This window comes from Musa acuminata, chromosome BXJ3-8 (assembly GCF_036884655.1).
Source record: "Musa acuminata AAA Group cultivar baxijiao chromosome BXJ3-8, Cavendish_Baxijiao_AAA, whole genome shotgun sequence".
NCBI classification, from domain to species: domain Eukaryota; kingdom Viridiplantae; phylum Streptophyta; class Magnoliopsida; order Zingiberales; family Musaceae; genus Musa; species Musa acuminata.
This window is the reverse complement of record NC_088356.1, coordinates 11040087-11056593: the sequence shown is the minus strand read 5'-3', so window position 1 is coordinate 11056593 and position 16507 is coordinate 11040087. Positions and strand designations below refer to the sequence as shown.

At 46.7% G+C, this 16507-nt stretch overlaps 3 protein-coding genes across 4 annotated transcripts; 2 read left to right on the top strand and 1 right to left on the bottom strand.

Annotated features, from left to right (window-relative positions):
- Positions 1-2781: 2781 nt before the first annotated feature.
- On the bottom strand, positions 2782-4218 carry LOC135645452 (probable signal recognition particle 43 kDa protein, chloroplastic). The gene has a single exon (XM_065163842.1). It carries the CDS (start codon positions 4148-4150, stop codon positions 2939-2941), a length of 1212 nt encoding a protein of 403 aa, XP_065019914.1. The 5' UTR covers positions 4151-4218; the 3' UTR covers positions 2782-2938.
- Positions 4219-4394: 176 nt separating this feature from the next.
- On the top strand, positions 4395-6699 carry LOC135645453 (uncharacterized). Its single transcript, XM_065163844.1, has 3 exons — positions 4395-5303; positions 5391-5576; positions 6132-6699. The coding sequence occupies exons 1-3, from the start codon at positions 4818-4820 to the stop codon at positions 6423-6425; spliced, it is 966 nt and encodes a 321-aa protein (XP_065019916.1). The 5' UTR covers positions 4395-4817; the 3' UTR covers positions 6426-6699.
- A 1501-nt stretch (positions 6700-8200) lies between these two features.
- Positions 8201-15271, top strand: LOC103994438 (protein S-acyltransferase 10). Of its 2 annotated transcripts, none has more exons than XM_009414767.3 (11): positions 8201-8355; positions 8452-8566; positions 9464-9538; positions 9645-9713; positions 9805-9936; positions 10135-10168; positions 11184-11293; positions 12998-13084; positions 13272-13355; positions 14722-14787; positions 14886-15271. In XM_009414767.3, exons 1-11 carry the CDS (start codon positions 8259-8261, stop codon positions 15058-15060), a joined length of 1044 nt encoding a protein of 347 aa, XP_009413042.2. In that variant the 5' UTR covers positions 8201-8258; the 3' UTR covers positions 15061-15271. The 2 variants fall into 2 exon arrangements, with proteins under 2 accessions (XP_009413042.2, XP_065019915.1); XM_065163843.1 differs by having other exon boundaries at positions 8332-8355; positions 9464-9561; positions 13215-13355.
- Positions 15272-16507: the final 1236 nt, after the last annotated feature.

Genomic DNA, 16507 nt, shown 5'->3' with positions numbered 1-16507 from the left:
CCGATGGGACCCGAGGCGAAGCGGGGAGCTCCTGAGGTGGTGTGCGAGCTTGAACAGGTGGCTCCTATTGTCGCAGTGGTTGGACGACCGGTGGGTGCAGCGGACGAGAGACAAGTGAAATAATGGATTGCACCATATCAGTCAAAGTTCGGACTTGATGGGTGAGGTCGTGAAAGGCCTCAGACGACACGGGCGACGGGTCGGCGGGGGCGCTGTCGTGCGGCGATAAGCCCGGGTCGTTGAATATCCGCCAATAGCGCTCTGAGGTCGTGGCGGGGTGTTCGTCACGATGATCTCTGCACGGGGGATGTTCCCCCGAAGCTCCGATCGGATGTGACCTCTCAGCCACGGGCTCGTCTGAGCCAATCGGGTGATCCCTCGACATCCAGGCCCTCCTTCTAGCGTCAAAAATGTTGGTGTAAACAACTTTAGGCCGTGGCTTCAGGGTCGACGCGGCTTGGTTCGGGTCCGGATGGTGGGGATCTCCCTGGGACGTTTCCCGAGACTGCGGAGGCGGCCGATTGCGGTGTCCCGATTGGGACGGGGTCGTCATTTCCACCGGGAGAGGACTCCCCGCTTGCGCCTTTAGTGGACTGTTGGGAAATCATTGGGGTGACATCATATGCGCAGCGGAAGAACAAGAAAACAAAATTCCCCGATTCCCAAAAAGATGTTCGTCGTCGCGCGAAGATTGGTGCGCAAAAATTCGCAAAACACAAAACTGCGTATAGAGATTGTGTTACCTAGGGAGATCGTATATCCCTGTTTCCTTGCAGATCCTTAGGAGAGGGTGAAGGAGGTCAAGCGTCCTCCTCTCTAGCGGTGATCCACACAGCAGGGTTGCGACGACGCTCAAAACTCCAGGCCTACTCTGAGGTGGAGAGGGAGAGGAGAATAGGAAAGGCAAGCAAAGACTCTAGCCTATGAGGCTGTGAATCCCTCCTATTTATAGAGATCCCGTGTCAAACCCTAATGGGTCCTTCCCTAGTGGGTATTGGATCTGCATCCAATAAGACAAGGGCTCCGTCGGATATCTCATATCCGAACCTCTACTCATCGCAATGCCTACCATATGTGTGTTACCCTCTAGGCCCAATATCGAGCTGGCCGTGAGTCATACCTATCAGAACTCCTTCTGACTGAGTGAATTATTATCTCTGTAATAATTCACTTGACTCATCGACTACGAACGTACTAGGCCACTACGCCGTAGTCCCCAGACGATACAGGGGAATCCAATCCATTGGACCTGTCTGTCCTCAGTTACCATGTACCTATAGTCCCTCATCCATCTAATATCCCAGAGACCGTATATCGAGCATGGTGCTGTCAGACCCATACGGTTTCTACTCGAGTCTTGCTCTAATCGGATTCTCCCGGAGAACTCTTTCTCTCTCAACCCGAATGACCCTGACCAGGGATTTGTCTGAGCAAGAACACATAGGATATTCCTCTCATGATGCCGAGAGTGGATGATCCTCTATTGACACTCAATAGCCCTCGTAAGGTCGACTACCACTCCCAATGACCAGCTGTACTAGATCTGGGGACAGCCAAACCTATAAGTCTGGTATCAAAGAGTGGAGCACTCATACAGGATATCCTTGGTGTCTCAAGTCTAAGGACCAGATACACCACTAGGACTACGGAATCGCTGTCTGACAATAAGGCATCATCAACCATCCAACATTCCGTAAGCGGATCAATCAGTGAACTCAATTCTCCAATGAGCACCTGTACTGTATCCCTAGTGTCCCTACACGAGCAGCTATGAGACCAGCTGCATCCATCATATGGACGGGTATACAGCACACCAATCTATCCGGTTATCACGATGTCCCTCTCGAGTAACCTATGATCGGGATTATTTAGGATATGTGTTTAAAGGTGAATCGATCTCATTATCGTGATCTCATCACTATCCGATTCCCATTGCACAAATCGAAGGACATCACAATATATGTATGCATTTATGCAATAGTTATAAAGTGATATACGCCAAAATATAATAAGCAAAAAGATTATGTATCCAGTCACACGTGCCATCACTCACGTGATTGGTTTGCTGGGCACCTATGACTAGCATGGACGACCTCCGCCTTCGCACCTGCACAATGGTCGGGTCGGGGCGCTTGACCCGACCCATCCGACGATCAAGTTAGAGGGTAGTCACGGAGGTTTTTTCAGCTAAGTTTTGTCTGTTCTCCTACTCCCTCCCCTCGGAGCGCGAGGGTTTTAATAGTGAGAATTACCGTTGCCAAATGTGTTGGCCCATGGGGAGCAGGATCGTACTTCTGGTAGCGTCTGATGATGTTGTCGTTGGCATGGCGTGAGGGATCGAACCTGAACAGAGCGTTAATGCGCCTTGGTAGGCGTTCCGATCCACGTTGACCAGGTGCCTCATCAAGTCAACAGAGGCGTGATGCGTCATCTGGTGCAGCTGATGTCATGTGAGTCTTATCACAATTATTACCCTCATCAGTGTGGAACTAAGGGGGAAACCTGATGGGGCGAAGGTAGAGGCGGGGCATACGGAGAGAGGGGTGTGCTCGAAGCATTCCACCGACAGCGAATATGGAGTGGGAGAGGGAGACCGGTGTCCGTTGGACCATACGCCTGCGTGCATTGCACCACCGGGTGATACAGAGCGCTTCACACGTTTAGCGCTGGGTCCGACCGAGTGATCGATCGACCTGCTCACTTCACACGTTTAGCGCTCCACACGCCGCCGGAACTGCATGCAAAAGAACAATGAAAGAAGAGTACAGGGAGCCCACTGCATGCTACGAAACCTCAACTTCAGATAACAGTTTCCATTAGAGCTTGGTCCATCATGCTTTGCTACCTCCACTGATGAATAATGAACCAACGGCCCGAATTGCGTCAGGACTGAATGCCGACGGACGTTAAGTCGGTAAATGTCGATCTGGGATCCGCCTCACCCCATCACAGTGCTCTCTTTCGCCGCCGCCCCGCTTCCCTCTCCCTGCGCCGACGTCGGCACGGACGTCACTACCCCGCCTAGCGCCTGCCTCCGCTCGAATTCCTCCACCAGCTCCGGGTCGACGTTCTCCTCCGGCTCCCATGTAGCCTCCTCGATGTCCACCCACTTCACCAGGTACTCCCGGACTCCGCCCTCAGCCACTTCCCGCTGCCCCACCACCGCCTCCGCCACCCCGTACTCCAGCCCCGCTTCGAAGTCCGCCACCAGGTCCTCCGCCACCCACGCCGACCTCACCCACTCCCTTTCCCCACCGTCCCTCCACTCCACCAGGTATTCCCTCCTCTTACCTTTACCCCTTCCCTCCAGGATCCTCCCCACCTCCGCCCACTCGTACACAGCCGCCTCCAACTCCGCCGCCGTCGCCTCAAGTCCCACCCGCCGCCCGATCACCGTGGGCGGCGTCGCGGCCAGCACCTCCCGCGCCAGCTCCAGCGGGGTCCGCCCCCTCCCGTCCAACGCTCCCGGGTCCGCCCCGGCCGCCAGCAGCGCCCGCGCTGCCGCCGGTTGCCCGTACCCGGCCGCGACGTGTAGCGGGGTCAGTCCCCCGCCGGCCCGCTCCGGGTGGTCAACGTCCGCCCCGGCCTCCGCGAGCAGGCGGACGCACTCCTCCGAGCCCAGGCCCGCCGCGAAGTGCAGCGCCGTGCGGCCGTCGGGGTCCTCCGCGTCGGGGTCCCGGGCGGCGGACGGGTCGGAGAGAAGGGCGGAGAGGGCGGCGGCGTCGGCCTTCTTGGCGGCGGTCCACCAGGGGGTCTCGTATTCCGCCACAACGTCGGCGGCGACAGCGGAGGCCGGAACCCAGGACGGGTCGTGGCCGTCCTTCCACTCGATCAGGTACTCGGTGGCGGTGGCCGCCGAAACGGAGCCGTCGTCACCGAAGACAGGGGACCGGACAGTGCGGCTGCCGACGATCCGGTTGACCTCGCCGTAGTCCTCGTCGCCTCGCTGCTCTCGAGGCCGCAACGGAGGAGCTGGCAGCTGGTCGGGGGAGGCGGAGAAGCGGACGCGGAGGCCGTGGGGTCGGAGGGAGAAGGAAGAAGCGGGGACGGGCGCAGACGGAGGGAGGGTGAGGAGGGGCTTCGGCGGCAGCTTCAAGCGGGATAGAGATGGGGTTCTGAGCAGAGTCTCCATTCGAGAGCGAGCGTGCATTTGGGGCTTCGGATGAAGAAAAGCTGGTTTGCTCCGCCACTCGCTCTATCCGTGTTGAAGGCTGAGTGGGAGAGAGGATAAGGAGTGTCGCGGGAAGACGTATCACATGTTGCCACGTCTCCTCTGGACGCTCACGTGACAAACCAAAGAGATTGGGACCCACCTAAAAGGTTTGGGCCTCACTCACCAGCGATGAACGATGGAGATGTTTGGATCGAGGAACAACCGGCGCCGCACAAATCTCCACGCGAGAGCCTGAGTTTATGCACAAAAGCGTCGGTTTAGAGGGTTGGAACACCGGACAAACTCCACGGCGAGCGGATGTTTTGACGTCCTTCAACTTTGAGGTCAACATTGACCACATCAATAGCTAACGTTCTCGTCGAACGTGACGCCCGGCATTGCGCCCTCATCCCGCATGCGGGCCCGACTCTTCCCGTCTCCATTCCCCGATAACAAAAGCGGGCGACAGTGAAGAAGGACGGCTTGCGTTCCTCTCCCTCCGTGAATCGCATCAAAACCCGTGCAGCGCGCCCCTTTCACACCAAAACCCCACAAAGAAACCATTTTGTAACGATATATTCTCTTCTCCCCCTTCAAAACCGAGGCGAGTTGCAGCCCACCATTATCAACCCGCTCCTCCACAGGTAGAGAGAGAGGCGGCCAGATGCACGCGAAGACGGACTCGGAGGTGACGAGCCTGGCGGCTTCGTCGCCGCCGAGGTCGCCGCCGCGCCGGCCCATCTACTACGTTATGAGCCCCACCCACTCCCACCACGACGTCGACAGGGTGTCCCTCGGCGGCTCTTCCCCCGGTGCCTCCCCTCTCCACCCCCACTACCACCACCCGCACCACCACCGCTACGCTAGCTCCCCCATCCACCACTCGCGTGAGTCCTCCACCACCCGCCTCTCCGCCTCCCTTAAGTACACCTCCTCCTCCTGGCGCAAGCTCCACAACCACACCGAGGGCCACCACCCCGACGGCGCCGCCTCGTCCGGCTGCTCCGACTCCGACGTCGAGGACGACGGCCCCATTCCCGTCCGCTGCTATGTCGCCTGGTTCGTCTTGGGGTTCATCCTCCTCTTCACCCTCTTCTCCCTCATCCTATGGGGCGCCAGCAAGTCCTACAAGCCCGACATCTTCGTCAAGGTCCGAACTCCCCGAGTCAAACACCGAGTCGCGCATCGCAACTCGTTTCCCTCTCATTCCCTCTCTCTCTCTCTCCTGCTTGCGCAGGGCGTGGTGTTCCGCAGCTACGACATCCACGCGGGGACGGACCTCACGGGCGTTCCCACCAAGATGCTCTCCATCAACTCCACGGTCAGGATCGCGTTTCGCAACCCCGCGACGTTCTTCGGCGTCCACGTCTCCTCCACGCCCCTGGAGATCTACTTCTCCGACCTCAAGATCGCCACCGGATACGTAAGCTCACCCGTATCCCGTATCCCTCGCTATCTCTTCGTTTTGCTTTTTGAATTGCCACCAATAGCTAGTCGCCACGTAGCCGGTACAGGGTAGAAGTAGACGACAGGTTTAGCGAACAGGAGTCCTGACTCGCTGCTGACTCGGTCGCGTTCCGAGGTGGGGAAGGAAGAAAAAGACGAGCTCTCGAATTCCGAGGGAGTCTGACAGCATTTGGTACGTATCGAGGAAAGGAAACACAGTAGGCAAGAGAAGGAAAGCATTGGGGAGGGAGCCTGCCGTCCATTGGTGGATGGCATTAAAAGTCTGTTCCTATCTCGGAGTATAGGCATCGATTACAGGCACAACTTTAGTGCAGGTTAAATTATTATTACTATTATTTTGATCAGGTACCACGACACAAGCGTTAATTATCATTATGCACATTCCATGACACCAGCAAGCCAAGTATGGCAGGTCAAACTGTGCTTGATAGCATGGTTGACACGCCTGAATGACAGGCGTTGACAGTCCACCAGCCTTTCCCTGCGATCAATCTTTGTCGTGTGCATGCAGATGAAGGAGTTCTACCAGTCCCGGAAGAGCGGGCGCACGGTGGCGGTGGCCGTGGGCGGGAGCCAGGTGCCGCTCTACGGTGGGGGCACGGGACTCAGGAGCCGGACCGAGGACGGCGGCGCTCCGGCGGTGGTGCCGCTCGAGCTGTCCTTCACGATCCGGGCCCGGGCTTACGTCCTCGGCCACCTGGTCAGGTCCAAGTTCTACCGACACGTCCGGTGCTCGCTGTCCCTGCGCGAGGACCGGCTCGACAAGCCCCTCCGCCTCGCCCACGCCTGCGACTACCACGACTGACGAGACTCCCACTCCCAGAGAGCGAACATGACTCGGATCGAGTCGAGGTCCGTGATGTTGTGGCTCTCTTGTCGTTTTATAGCTGCATATTCTTGTTTTCTTCGCAACCGGACGGAGTGTAGTGATGATGCAGTAGATACAGCAAGCCTTGTGTTCTCGGTTTTGCCGCCTAAGATTTACTGGTAGGTGGTGAGTTTGGCAGTCTAGTAGAATGGACTGCTAGCGTTTGAATGATCAGCAGAAACTGCTACGCATCACTGAGTTAGTGTTTGTGCTTCAGCTTTGTCAGACGGATCAGAAGAGCTAAACGAAGGAAACCCATGGCTTTGCTGTCCTGGTAGGTAGAGCTACTCATCACCCCCTTTCTTCTCCTCAGTCTTCCCAGTATGCCTTTCTTCTCCGTTCCACCATAGTCTTCAGCCTCATGTTTCTTTCAGCAACCTCCTCGGCTGGCTTCTTGTGGCCAGGAATATTCTCTTTGTCCTTCTCCGGGAGCCGCTTCTCCAGAAGACCGCGGTCTTGCACCTCCACCTCCTTGTCACCTTCCACAGCCTTGTGCTGCTCTGCCGCCATAGTATCCCAAAGATAAAGACAACAACAAGATCAAGAAAGAAGCACAGAAGAGGTTGAAGGCTCGGAAAAGCTAATGCGATCGGCAAGCTGGAAGAAATCTCTTAGCCTTTTGGTGTGAGAATGAGTTGGCGGATGGGAGAACAAAGAGCAAGAGGACGCCAGCGGACGAGGCTAGAGCCACGTTGTTGGGCCTCGCTGTCACCCGCTAGGGATCAACCACGTAAGGCGGGCCCCATGACGAGTCCTTAACTGGCGCTCACGTAACTAGCGCGCTCGAGCGGCGTTACATTCATGGATCGCGTGCGATCCCTCGGGAGTAAGCTTACTACACCGCATCTAATTCTAAAGGCTGTTGGGAGCCACACGTGTGCGGTGTCCCGGTCGCGGGTGGTTGTGCTTTAGGGTGCCCCGAGGAATCGAGATGAAGCTCTAGCTATGACCGTTCGTTTCGGGGCTTTGGATGTTAAGTCTATTGATGCAGATTAAACACAATTATATTAAGTTGAGAAATCAGATTAAAAGCGAAACCATAATAAGGAAAAATCAAAGATGGAGTGTCATCCATTTATTATCTTCATCATCTTCCAACCGTGGAACAAGCAAATGACCCGCAAACGTCCCCATGGTGCTTCCCCATTGGCTTATATTTAGGGCAGACAGTGATACTAGTCGATAAAGACATGCGTAATCAACGTGCGACGCGACATAGACGCGACGTTGACCCACCGGTCCGAGTCGAACCCATCGTTCGGATGACATGTGGTGTTGGCTTGCAAAACTATTTTGCAGGATTCAATCTCCGCCGTTCTCCTGCCGCTTCGCGGAAGTAACGTGGCGCCCGCCACACCCCCCCCACCCAACCACGCGTGTACGTGGACTGCTGTTGTTGGTGCACAGGCTTTGCTCTGATTGGATGTCAAACACCCGATCCGGTTCGTACTCGACACGGTCTGTGGAAGCGTGCCCAATCTGTTCCAGCTGACATTTCATGAATTGGCTAGTTGACTCGGGACGCCGGATACTAAAATCACCATCCCATTGGATGACACGTAGTTATTCTGAGTTGTTATTTTGCGGGGTTCCGCGTCGTGTGACGTACATTAGACGTCTCGATTCGCATGGTTTGGAGCAGCGGATCCGCCTGGTGGTTACAACGGTACGCTGCTCCTGCGGAACAGCCAGAACCGCACCCTTCCCCGGCCTTCATACGTATTGTTCGCCTCTTCCCCTCCTCGCGGATCTTGGATTCATTTGAGCCCGATGGCGGCCGCCGGCGTCTGCCGCTCCTCCGCCCGCGAGGACCTCGAGAAGCTGTCCGACCGCTGCTCCCGTCTCTGCCCCGACCTCTGCGATCGTGGTACGACCCGTTTCTCCCCAGAAAGATCCGATTCTCGTGGTTTTCTTTTATCTTTGATGGAATGGTTTGGTTGGGAAAATCCTGGGTGCTTTGCAGCGAGTAGCTCCTCGTGGGGATTGAAGGCGGCGATGGTTCTGCTTCATGTGACGTTCGTGGGCGTTATCTTCCTTTTCGATGCCAATTTGATACGCAAGACTAGGGAGGAGCCATGGTAGCCCTCACAAATCCTTGCTCCTTTGTTCTTCTTTAGGTGCCTTAGGTTTACATTTTAGTAACATACCGATAAATTTTGCACATTATTAAAGATTTACGAGCCGGCAGACTTATTAATCTGGTTTTGTGATCAACGAAGATCAAGATTGAGGATCTAGTAACGCTTCGTCAACTACTACGTATTCGAAACCCACTTTTGGCAGTTTAGAGCATGAAGATACTGCGGTCATGCAAGGGGTAGGCTATCATCAAGAATTGCTATGTGTAGGCTCTAGAACACTTGGATCGGGATGCTATCGAGCATAGTTGTGTTTCTCTCTCATTTTTAAATTGAATTTTCCTTTCTATGGAGGTATAGGATGCAAATTATTTTTCCAAAACTAAGTACATCCCAATTTAGTCTCACATCAGGACTAAGCAAAGATTTGGATTAATATAGAAGGGTTATCACCGATGTGGGGTGTACTATCATTAACTTGGTTTAAGCATTTTGGCTCATGGTTCAGGCTCAATAAGTTAACGGGTCAGTTAGGATTGTGACGACTCGTCGTGATTCCAATATGTGAACAATGTTTTTTTGGTATTATGACTTGTTGCATACTCCAATGGCATAGGAATACTTGGTGTATTCTCAGTGATATAGTTGATTTATTATGTAGTATGATGAGGCCATCGTCATGTTATCTGGACTGTACCACTTTGGTCATTTTCTGTCTCTAGATCCTTAAGTGATGTGCACTTTAATCTGAATATCTAGGCCATTCCTCTTCTATAGATTCCTTATTTTAATTGTGTTACCTTATTTGTCTCTGCTCCCTGCTCCCTGCTTGTTGCTTTTGTTAATTTAAATTTTAACATACATTTTAATTTTTAATTTAAATGTTGGTATTTGTAGGTTTACTGCAGTGTACTTGGTGGTTTTTGTAGCTACATTAGTTCAGTATTTCTTAACATCAGGCTCATCTCCAGGGTAAACATGCACAAGCTCATCATGTCTGTGCTATGAAATATCACCTAATACTTCCAATAGAATATAAGTGCGTTATTAATTCCTCTTTTACATCCATGCGTTCTAGGTATGTTATTGATGCAATGAGGGCAGGAAATGGATCAAATACTACTTACATGAAATCACCAATTTTAAAGTAAGATCATAAACTTTCATGATTGTGTTTCCATGGACTTGAAATTTTATCCTCACCTTATTTCACTATCTTTTTCAATGATCAAGCAAAGACAGTCCAATTCAAGGAATGAGAACATAATTTCTTCTTCGACCCAGAACCAATTAGAAAGACAAAGTTCGTACTCGACTTCTTTCTGGTCGAAGCTAGTTATGGACCTCTACCCTCCTGGATCAGCAATCAGGTATTGTTATAAATATTTAATTATTGTAATAATAAATAAGTGCTCTGATACTAACATCTTGCCTTTCTCGTCTTTTGTTGTACTCTTTTTTGGTTCTTAACATGATAAAGATGGAAAATAAAAGATAAATCTACTATCAGAAGAACAACACAATCAACTATGTATGATTTCACTATATAGTTTGTTTTGGTTGGACAGGAACTGGACTTGCACTTACTGTAATATCATTCAGGTGAGGTTTTATCTGTTTCCTTGATCATATCTCACTAGTTTGAGAATTTTTGCTTATTATTATTTTTAGAAATCTCATTTTTAGGTTACTTTTTTACTTACACATGCTTAACAATAGAAAAAATAGATGGATATTTTTATTCGTAATGTGTAGAACTACTAGATAAAATAGGAAAATAAATATTTTTATTTATAAACAATTAAGTATTGCTTCGATAGAGGATAAGATGAGAGAAAATCATTTAAGATGGTATAGGCATGTGTTTAAGAGACCTTTGGATGTGGTAGTCAAAAGAGATGAAATGATTAATATTAGTGATACGAGAAGAGATGAGAAAGATCTAAGAAGACCTTAATAGAAACTATAAATAAAGATTTAAGTACTCTGAACTTAATTAAACGTATGACTTTATATATCTCAATGGTGACAAAAGATCCACATAGCCAACCCCAAATAGTTGGGATTTACGATTTTGTTGTTATTGTTGTAAAATAATGACTATTGCATATTACTGGCTTCTTGTTACATTAGTTGGTTCCAGCTTGCTTTTGCTGTTTAATATTGTAGTCTCATATGTAATATGCAAACTCATTTAGTGACTGTAACATGTAAACTCCTGCATAGAGATACTAGCTCAGCTCTCTTTTAATGTTTCTATATGGATATGCAGGTTTATATCTGTTTACCTATTCAGAGTCTATATTTAAACTATGACTGGATTTGAATGTATGAAATCTGGGATGTTGTAAATTGATTACCTCCACAATTGCTTTGTATTAATAAATGTTTGGTCATGCGGCTTATGCCTATAATTTCTAGATATGAATACATTGCCATTCTATTTCTTGCACTAAGAAAGTGCTGATCTCTGCTGAAGCTAATTACCATGGAAATAGTTTAATTTGATCTAAATGATACAAGTTTGCATCTTTGTCATCAAAATGCACTTTCATCTTAAGCTTTTATTGTGCAGTCTCCAATGAATTGTAATACACATTTTGCATTGTATTTGCAGCCTCCACGGGCAAAGCACTGCCATGATTGTGACAAATGTGTCCTTCAATTTGATCATCACTGTGTTTGGCTAGGAACTTGCATCGGGCAAGGAAATCATTGCCGATTTTGGTGAGCCCCTTAAAAAGAATAGCTTTCAAGATGATATCATGAAGAAGCATCAGTTGTTTATATATGTTGCTTTTCTTTTGAATGCATCATCCTAATACAAAAGATGAATATTGCTGTGTGTTAGTTTCTGTCCAGTTAATCTTACAGTTTTACATCCTGAGCTATAACGTTTCGGTAATTTATTGCTGCAAGATAGCTACACAATAGTGACGGATAAAGCTGGACTATTAAGTCTGTAACTGCCATCTTATCTGCAACTATTTATGGTGGAGTTCGGTGATCCAATTCCTGCTGGTGACCTGGCAGTTTAACATAACATAATTAATTGTTGACCTCTGTTGATAATTGTACTGCCTTCTGAAGTCAAACTTTGGATAAATCCAGATTTGCTCTTATTCATTGCTCATGGGAGTATAGATAAGAAGCATTCGCATCCATCTCTTTGAAGATTCTGATTTCAGACATGTTTTTATGATCTATTATGTTCTCAAGATCCATCTTTCTGTTTTGAGAACTCATGTTTGTCAACTAGAAATTGTGATACTTCCCTGGTTAGCTTAACATGTGTAGTTCCTTTATTCACTATTTGTTTAGGCTAATGGGCACTTTGATGCTCATTGAGCTCATGTTGGGTGGTCGAGGGAATATCACAGCTAGGGGAAACAGTGTTGAAACAAACTAAAATTTATTTAATTAAAGACACAATGTATTGCTCATGGAGCATAGTGTCTTGCATGTTTGCCGTTGGTTTCAACTTTTAACAATTCAGCTAGTTGTAATATGCCCAGTGAGAAGTTAATGGAACACGAGTGAACCAATTGTTTCAGTTAGTATAGGCAAGCTCTTCTTTGCCTTCAAGTTTGGTCTAGCATCTTTTTAATCATGAGTTGCTCTTCTGTTTTTTTTTTTCGGTGTAAGTTTCTGGTATGATTTGCTAATGATGGTAATGCCATTAGGCTTAGGCTAGATATTGCTTACTTGCATTTCACAGATTGACTTTGCGTTGTCTCAGTTAAAGTATCTTATGGAAGGTTATTGCCCATAACCTGTAGCTTATTCATTGGAGTACATTAGGTGAATTGTATGTGTTAGGTTGTACTTTTGGAGTAGTATAATAGCTTTCATCGTCGTCAAAAGCTTCATATATTTGAATAGTTAAATTCATTAATCTATTATTGTGCCAATTCTGCAGTTTAGGCTTTTTGCTCTATCAATTGACTAAATGATATAAGGATAACCGGTCCCTCCTATAGAACATGTCAATGGAAGATAATCCTGCCCGAAATGATACTACATCATGGCTGATTCTTAAATGATCAAAGTTTCTATAGCATTGGAGTTGCCTTACCTTGTAATTCTCATGTAGATCATTTGTCATATTTACAAATAAAATTTCTAATGTTCCTGCCAGATTTCATACCCTCATTTGTCCCTTTGATATGCAACACTTCAATTATGTTTCATATTCTCTGTAGTGAGAATTTCTTTCTAAATTTTTCCCCCCCAACTTTGTACCTTTTTTTCCTTGTCCAAACTTGGTTGTTTCTTGTTTGTGTCTTCATATTTTAAAGAAATACAGAGCAATCTATTGGTTAGTTTGTCTGAGCTTCATAAAGTTTAATCTCTGCTCGTTTATGGTCATTTTCCTTTATGGAGGTTCTCAAGGTGAAAGACTAATGAGTTCTGTTAAAAATCCACTTGTAGGTGGTATATTTTCGAAGAGACGATCCTTTGTGTCTGGACTGTTGTATTGTACATCACATTCTTGCATTCAGAAATTGTGAAGGCTTGGTATGATACTCTCCTCCGGTTTGAAAATATCATGTTCTTAAAAATATTAGTTAACTATTTCTGGCCTTTTATGGGCCTTTAAACAAAAGAGACCAATACAATGATTATGATGATTATTCTATTTTGTTAGTCTCTTCTGTTTGGACTTTGGGATGCTGACCATATCTGCTTGGGCTGACCTTATCAGGTGGAAGGATTTCATTGCAATAGTACTATTAGCTTTGTTGTTGTTTTGCCTCATCTTTCTGCTTCTGCTGCTTGTATTCCACAGGTAATATCAGCCTTCATAATTGTTGGACAAGTTGTAGTGTTTATTTTAACATGGTGCCTGTTGTCCTAGAATTGCAATTTAAGGAAGAAGTCAAAATTACACCACAAATACATAGTATTTTATATAGATGTCTCGTGAACTTTTCAAACTTCTCTACGAGTTTCTCAGTGAAATATGTGCACTAAGCCTGTCTATAAGAATCATTTTGTTGTTTGTAGTGCTCCAGAGCCATTTTAAGTGCACTTGATATGTGGATGTTAGTGAGAACATGTCTTGCTGATATCTTTCTTGGTAATTTTCATCATTTAGATGAACAAGAGACAATATTATTTCTTTAATATCTTTGTAAGGGATTTCAGAGCATGGGCTGTGATATATTACCTAGAATATTCAGTTAATTGAGGTTGTTTATTGGTGTAGACTCATATTAACTTCTGTGAAAACAATTATATATGTTGCAAGGCTTTCTCTCCATCTCTCTCTTCCTAACATCTTTTATTCTGAAAATAACCCAAACCTAAAACAATGAAAATATTCTCTTTATAATTTTAAGTAAACTAGAAGAGAACCTAAGTTGAAGACCCTAACACAACTGAACAGGTTTAAGCTTATCTGAATGTGGAGCAAGTAATGTTGGATTATTGTGTTGTTTGACCTACCACATTATTAGGCAGTCAAGACTATTGATGTTAGCAGCTATGTTCCAGCTGTACTCTGCTTAATGACTAGGTCGAGTGATGCTCTTAACATTGTGGCTTGACTAGGCAGTCAAGCTTAATGACTATTGGCTTGACTAGGCAGTCAAGCCATCTATTGTGGCTTCCATTGCTCTGTAAATTCTTTTCTAACTGTTTGTCAAGCTTCTTTTGCTCCAGAAAATTCTATGATATTTTCAACTACATGTATAGGTGATCATAGTGGTCCATTGACTATAGTAGGATATACTTTCATGATGAGTATAAAAAAGCTTTTTTTTTCCCTGAACTTATGTTACCCATGGAGAGTTTGATCAATATCCCATTGTCGTGTACCAATCGTGGAACTTTTGATATGTCCAAATTTGCTTCTTACAGAAAATTGTACCAAATGCCATTATATCTGCCATTTTTGCCCCTTGTTGATGGTTGAGCAGCTTGTTATACCAACATGTAATATTAGACAATAAACAAGCATTCTTCGGGAAGTAAATTGGCTAGTACATCTGCACATTTTGCTACTAATACCTGCTATTATGAGCCGCTTAGAATTGCAGGATATGCATACTTGATTAATTCACACCTATTATTTGCACATTTTACATTGTGAGAGATGATGCATAAACCCAAATAGTTAACTAGTTTATGTTTTCTGCTGATTTTTGGTCCAGTTACTTAGCATTAACAAATCAGACTACTTATGAAATGGTGAGAAGGCGTCGCATATTGTACCTAAGGTATCAGTACTATGGTTTTCTATGCCCATTGTGAGCTTTTCTGGTATCTCATTGATAATTCTGCCTACAAGCATACTATGAATGTTTTTGATTCGTAGGGGAATTCCAGAAAAGGTTCATCCATTTAGCAGGGGCATCTCCAAAAACTTGTACACCTTTTGTTGCCCCAGGGGCAGCAGATACACTCTGGAAGCTATCCCAAGAATGGAGGAACTCGAAGAAAGAGCAAGACCTTACACCTGTATCGACATTATTTCTTGTAGGTGTTGTTGATCAATTCCGTTCATCGACCAGATGATGTATTCTTTCCAATGTATTTTGTCATCCTGTTTTGTTTCTTTTTCTTTTATTTTTTTGTGTGGCTGATACGATTAGGTTGCATTTTGTGTCATATTTCTTCCACAATCTCGATCCCTCTTTTTAGTGAGCAAAGCTGTCTTATCTCAGCCCTTTCCATAATATTTATTGAACTCTCTGTCGATTAGCTGAGGTATTGCTTCTCTAATGTCATTGGTAAAGTCATTGATAGGGGAAATATTTAAACCAATAAGGGCTCCACATGTTATTCTCTGGGTTAAATCTATTATAAAAAGTCTATTAGGTCACAATAATCGAGGTCATTCATTGTTTACTAAAATTACTTCGTACCTCATCCAACTTTGGTCTTCATACAGGTCGATCATGGGATGAGCGTTCGAGTTCACAACAACGCTCGAGTAAGCTTTTGAGGCTACACTCCAGTGAGTGTTGTAGCCTTCACTTTGGCCACATCAAACTTCATATGCATATGGACTCGAATGTAGTCGGGTTGTATCATTGATATCATTTTGGTGCTCAAAGGAGAGCCCATGTCATAAGCATTCCGTTAACTCGCTTAATGAGTGTTCTAGTGAGGGTGCTTTACCCCCGACCTATAGCATGGTCGCCATGGCTTGGGACACTCTTTATGATGACAACACGATCGATACTGCTTGAAGCACTCTCTATAATGAGAGTATGAGTTGTGTGGTCGACATGACCTAAAGTATTTTCTACGAGGACAGTACGATTGACACGGCTCGAAGTGCTCTCCATGATGATAATGCAACAAACATGATTGAAGATGCACTCTTGATGTCAATATGCTTGACATGTCTCGAAGTGCTCTCTTTGATAACATCATGATTAACATTGCTGTACAATCCTCATGACCCAAGACATTACAATGACAGTGCAGCTAGCATGTCCCAAAGTGTTCTCTCCATGATGATAACACTATTGACACAGCTTGAGATGCTCTATTATGTTGAGAGAAATCCTCCCTCCTAATCTGTATAAATAGGAGAGAGACATGTTAATGCATTCAAGCTTCTTCAATAATTCTTCATATCTTCTATTCTTTCCAACATGGTATCAGAGCCGCTTGCCTAGAGCAAGCACTCTTCTCGCTGTTGATTCATCACTGTTGCTTCTCCACCTCCGACGACAAAAGAAAAGGCTATCTACCACTGCTTTTCCATCGTCAGGCCATCAATGTGGTAAATCTACCACTGCTTTTCCATTGTCACTCTGTGCCAACGTCCGTTCCCTTCCACTGCAGCGTCTCTAGTGCTACACTCACCAACACTGCCCCACCTTTCTTCCTCGCTGTTTGTCAGCGCCTCCCCTCCTCACCGGTGCATAACTCTTTGTCAACAGATCTCGATTAAGATCTATTGCTGCTTCTCTTCCTCTGGCGGTT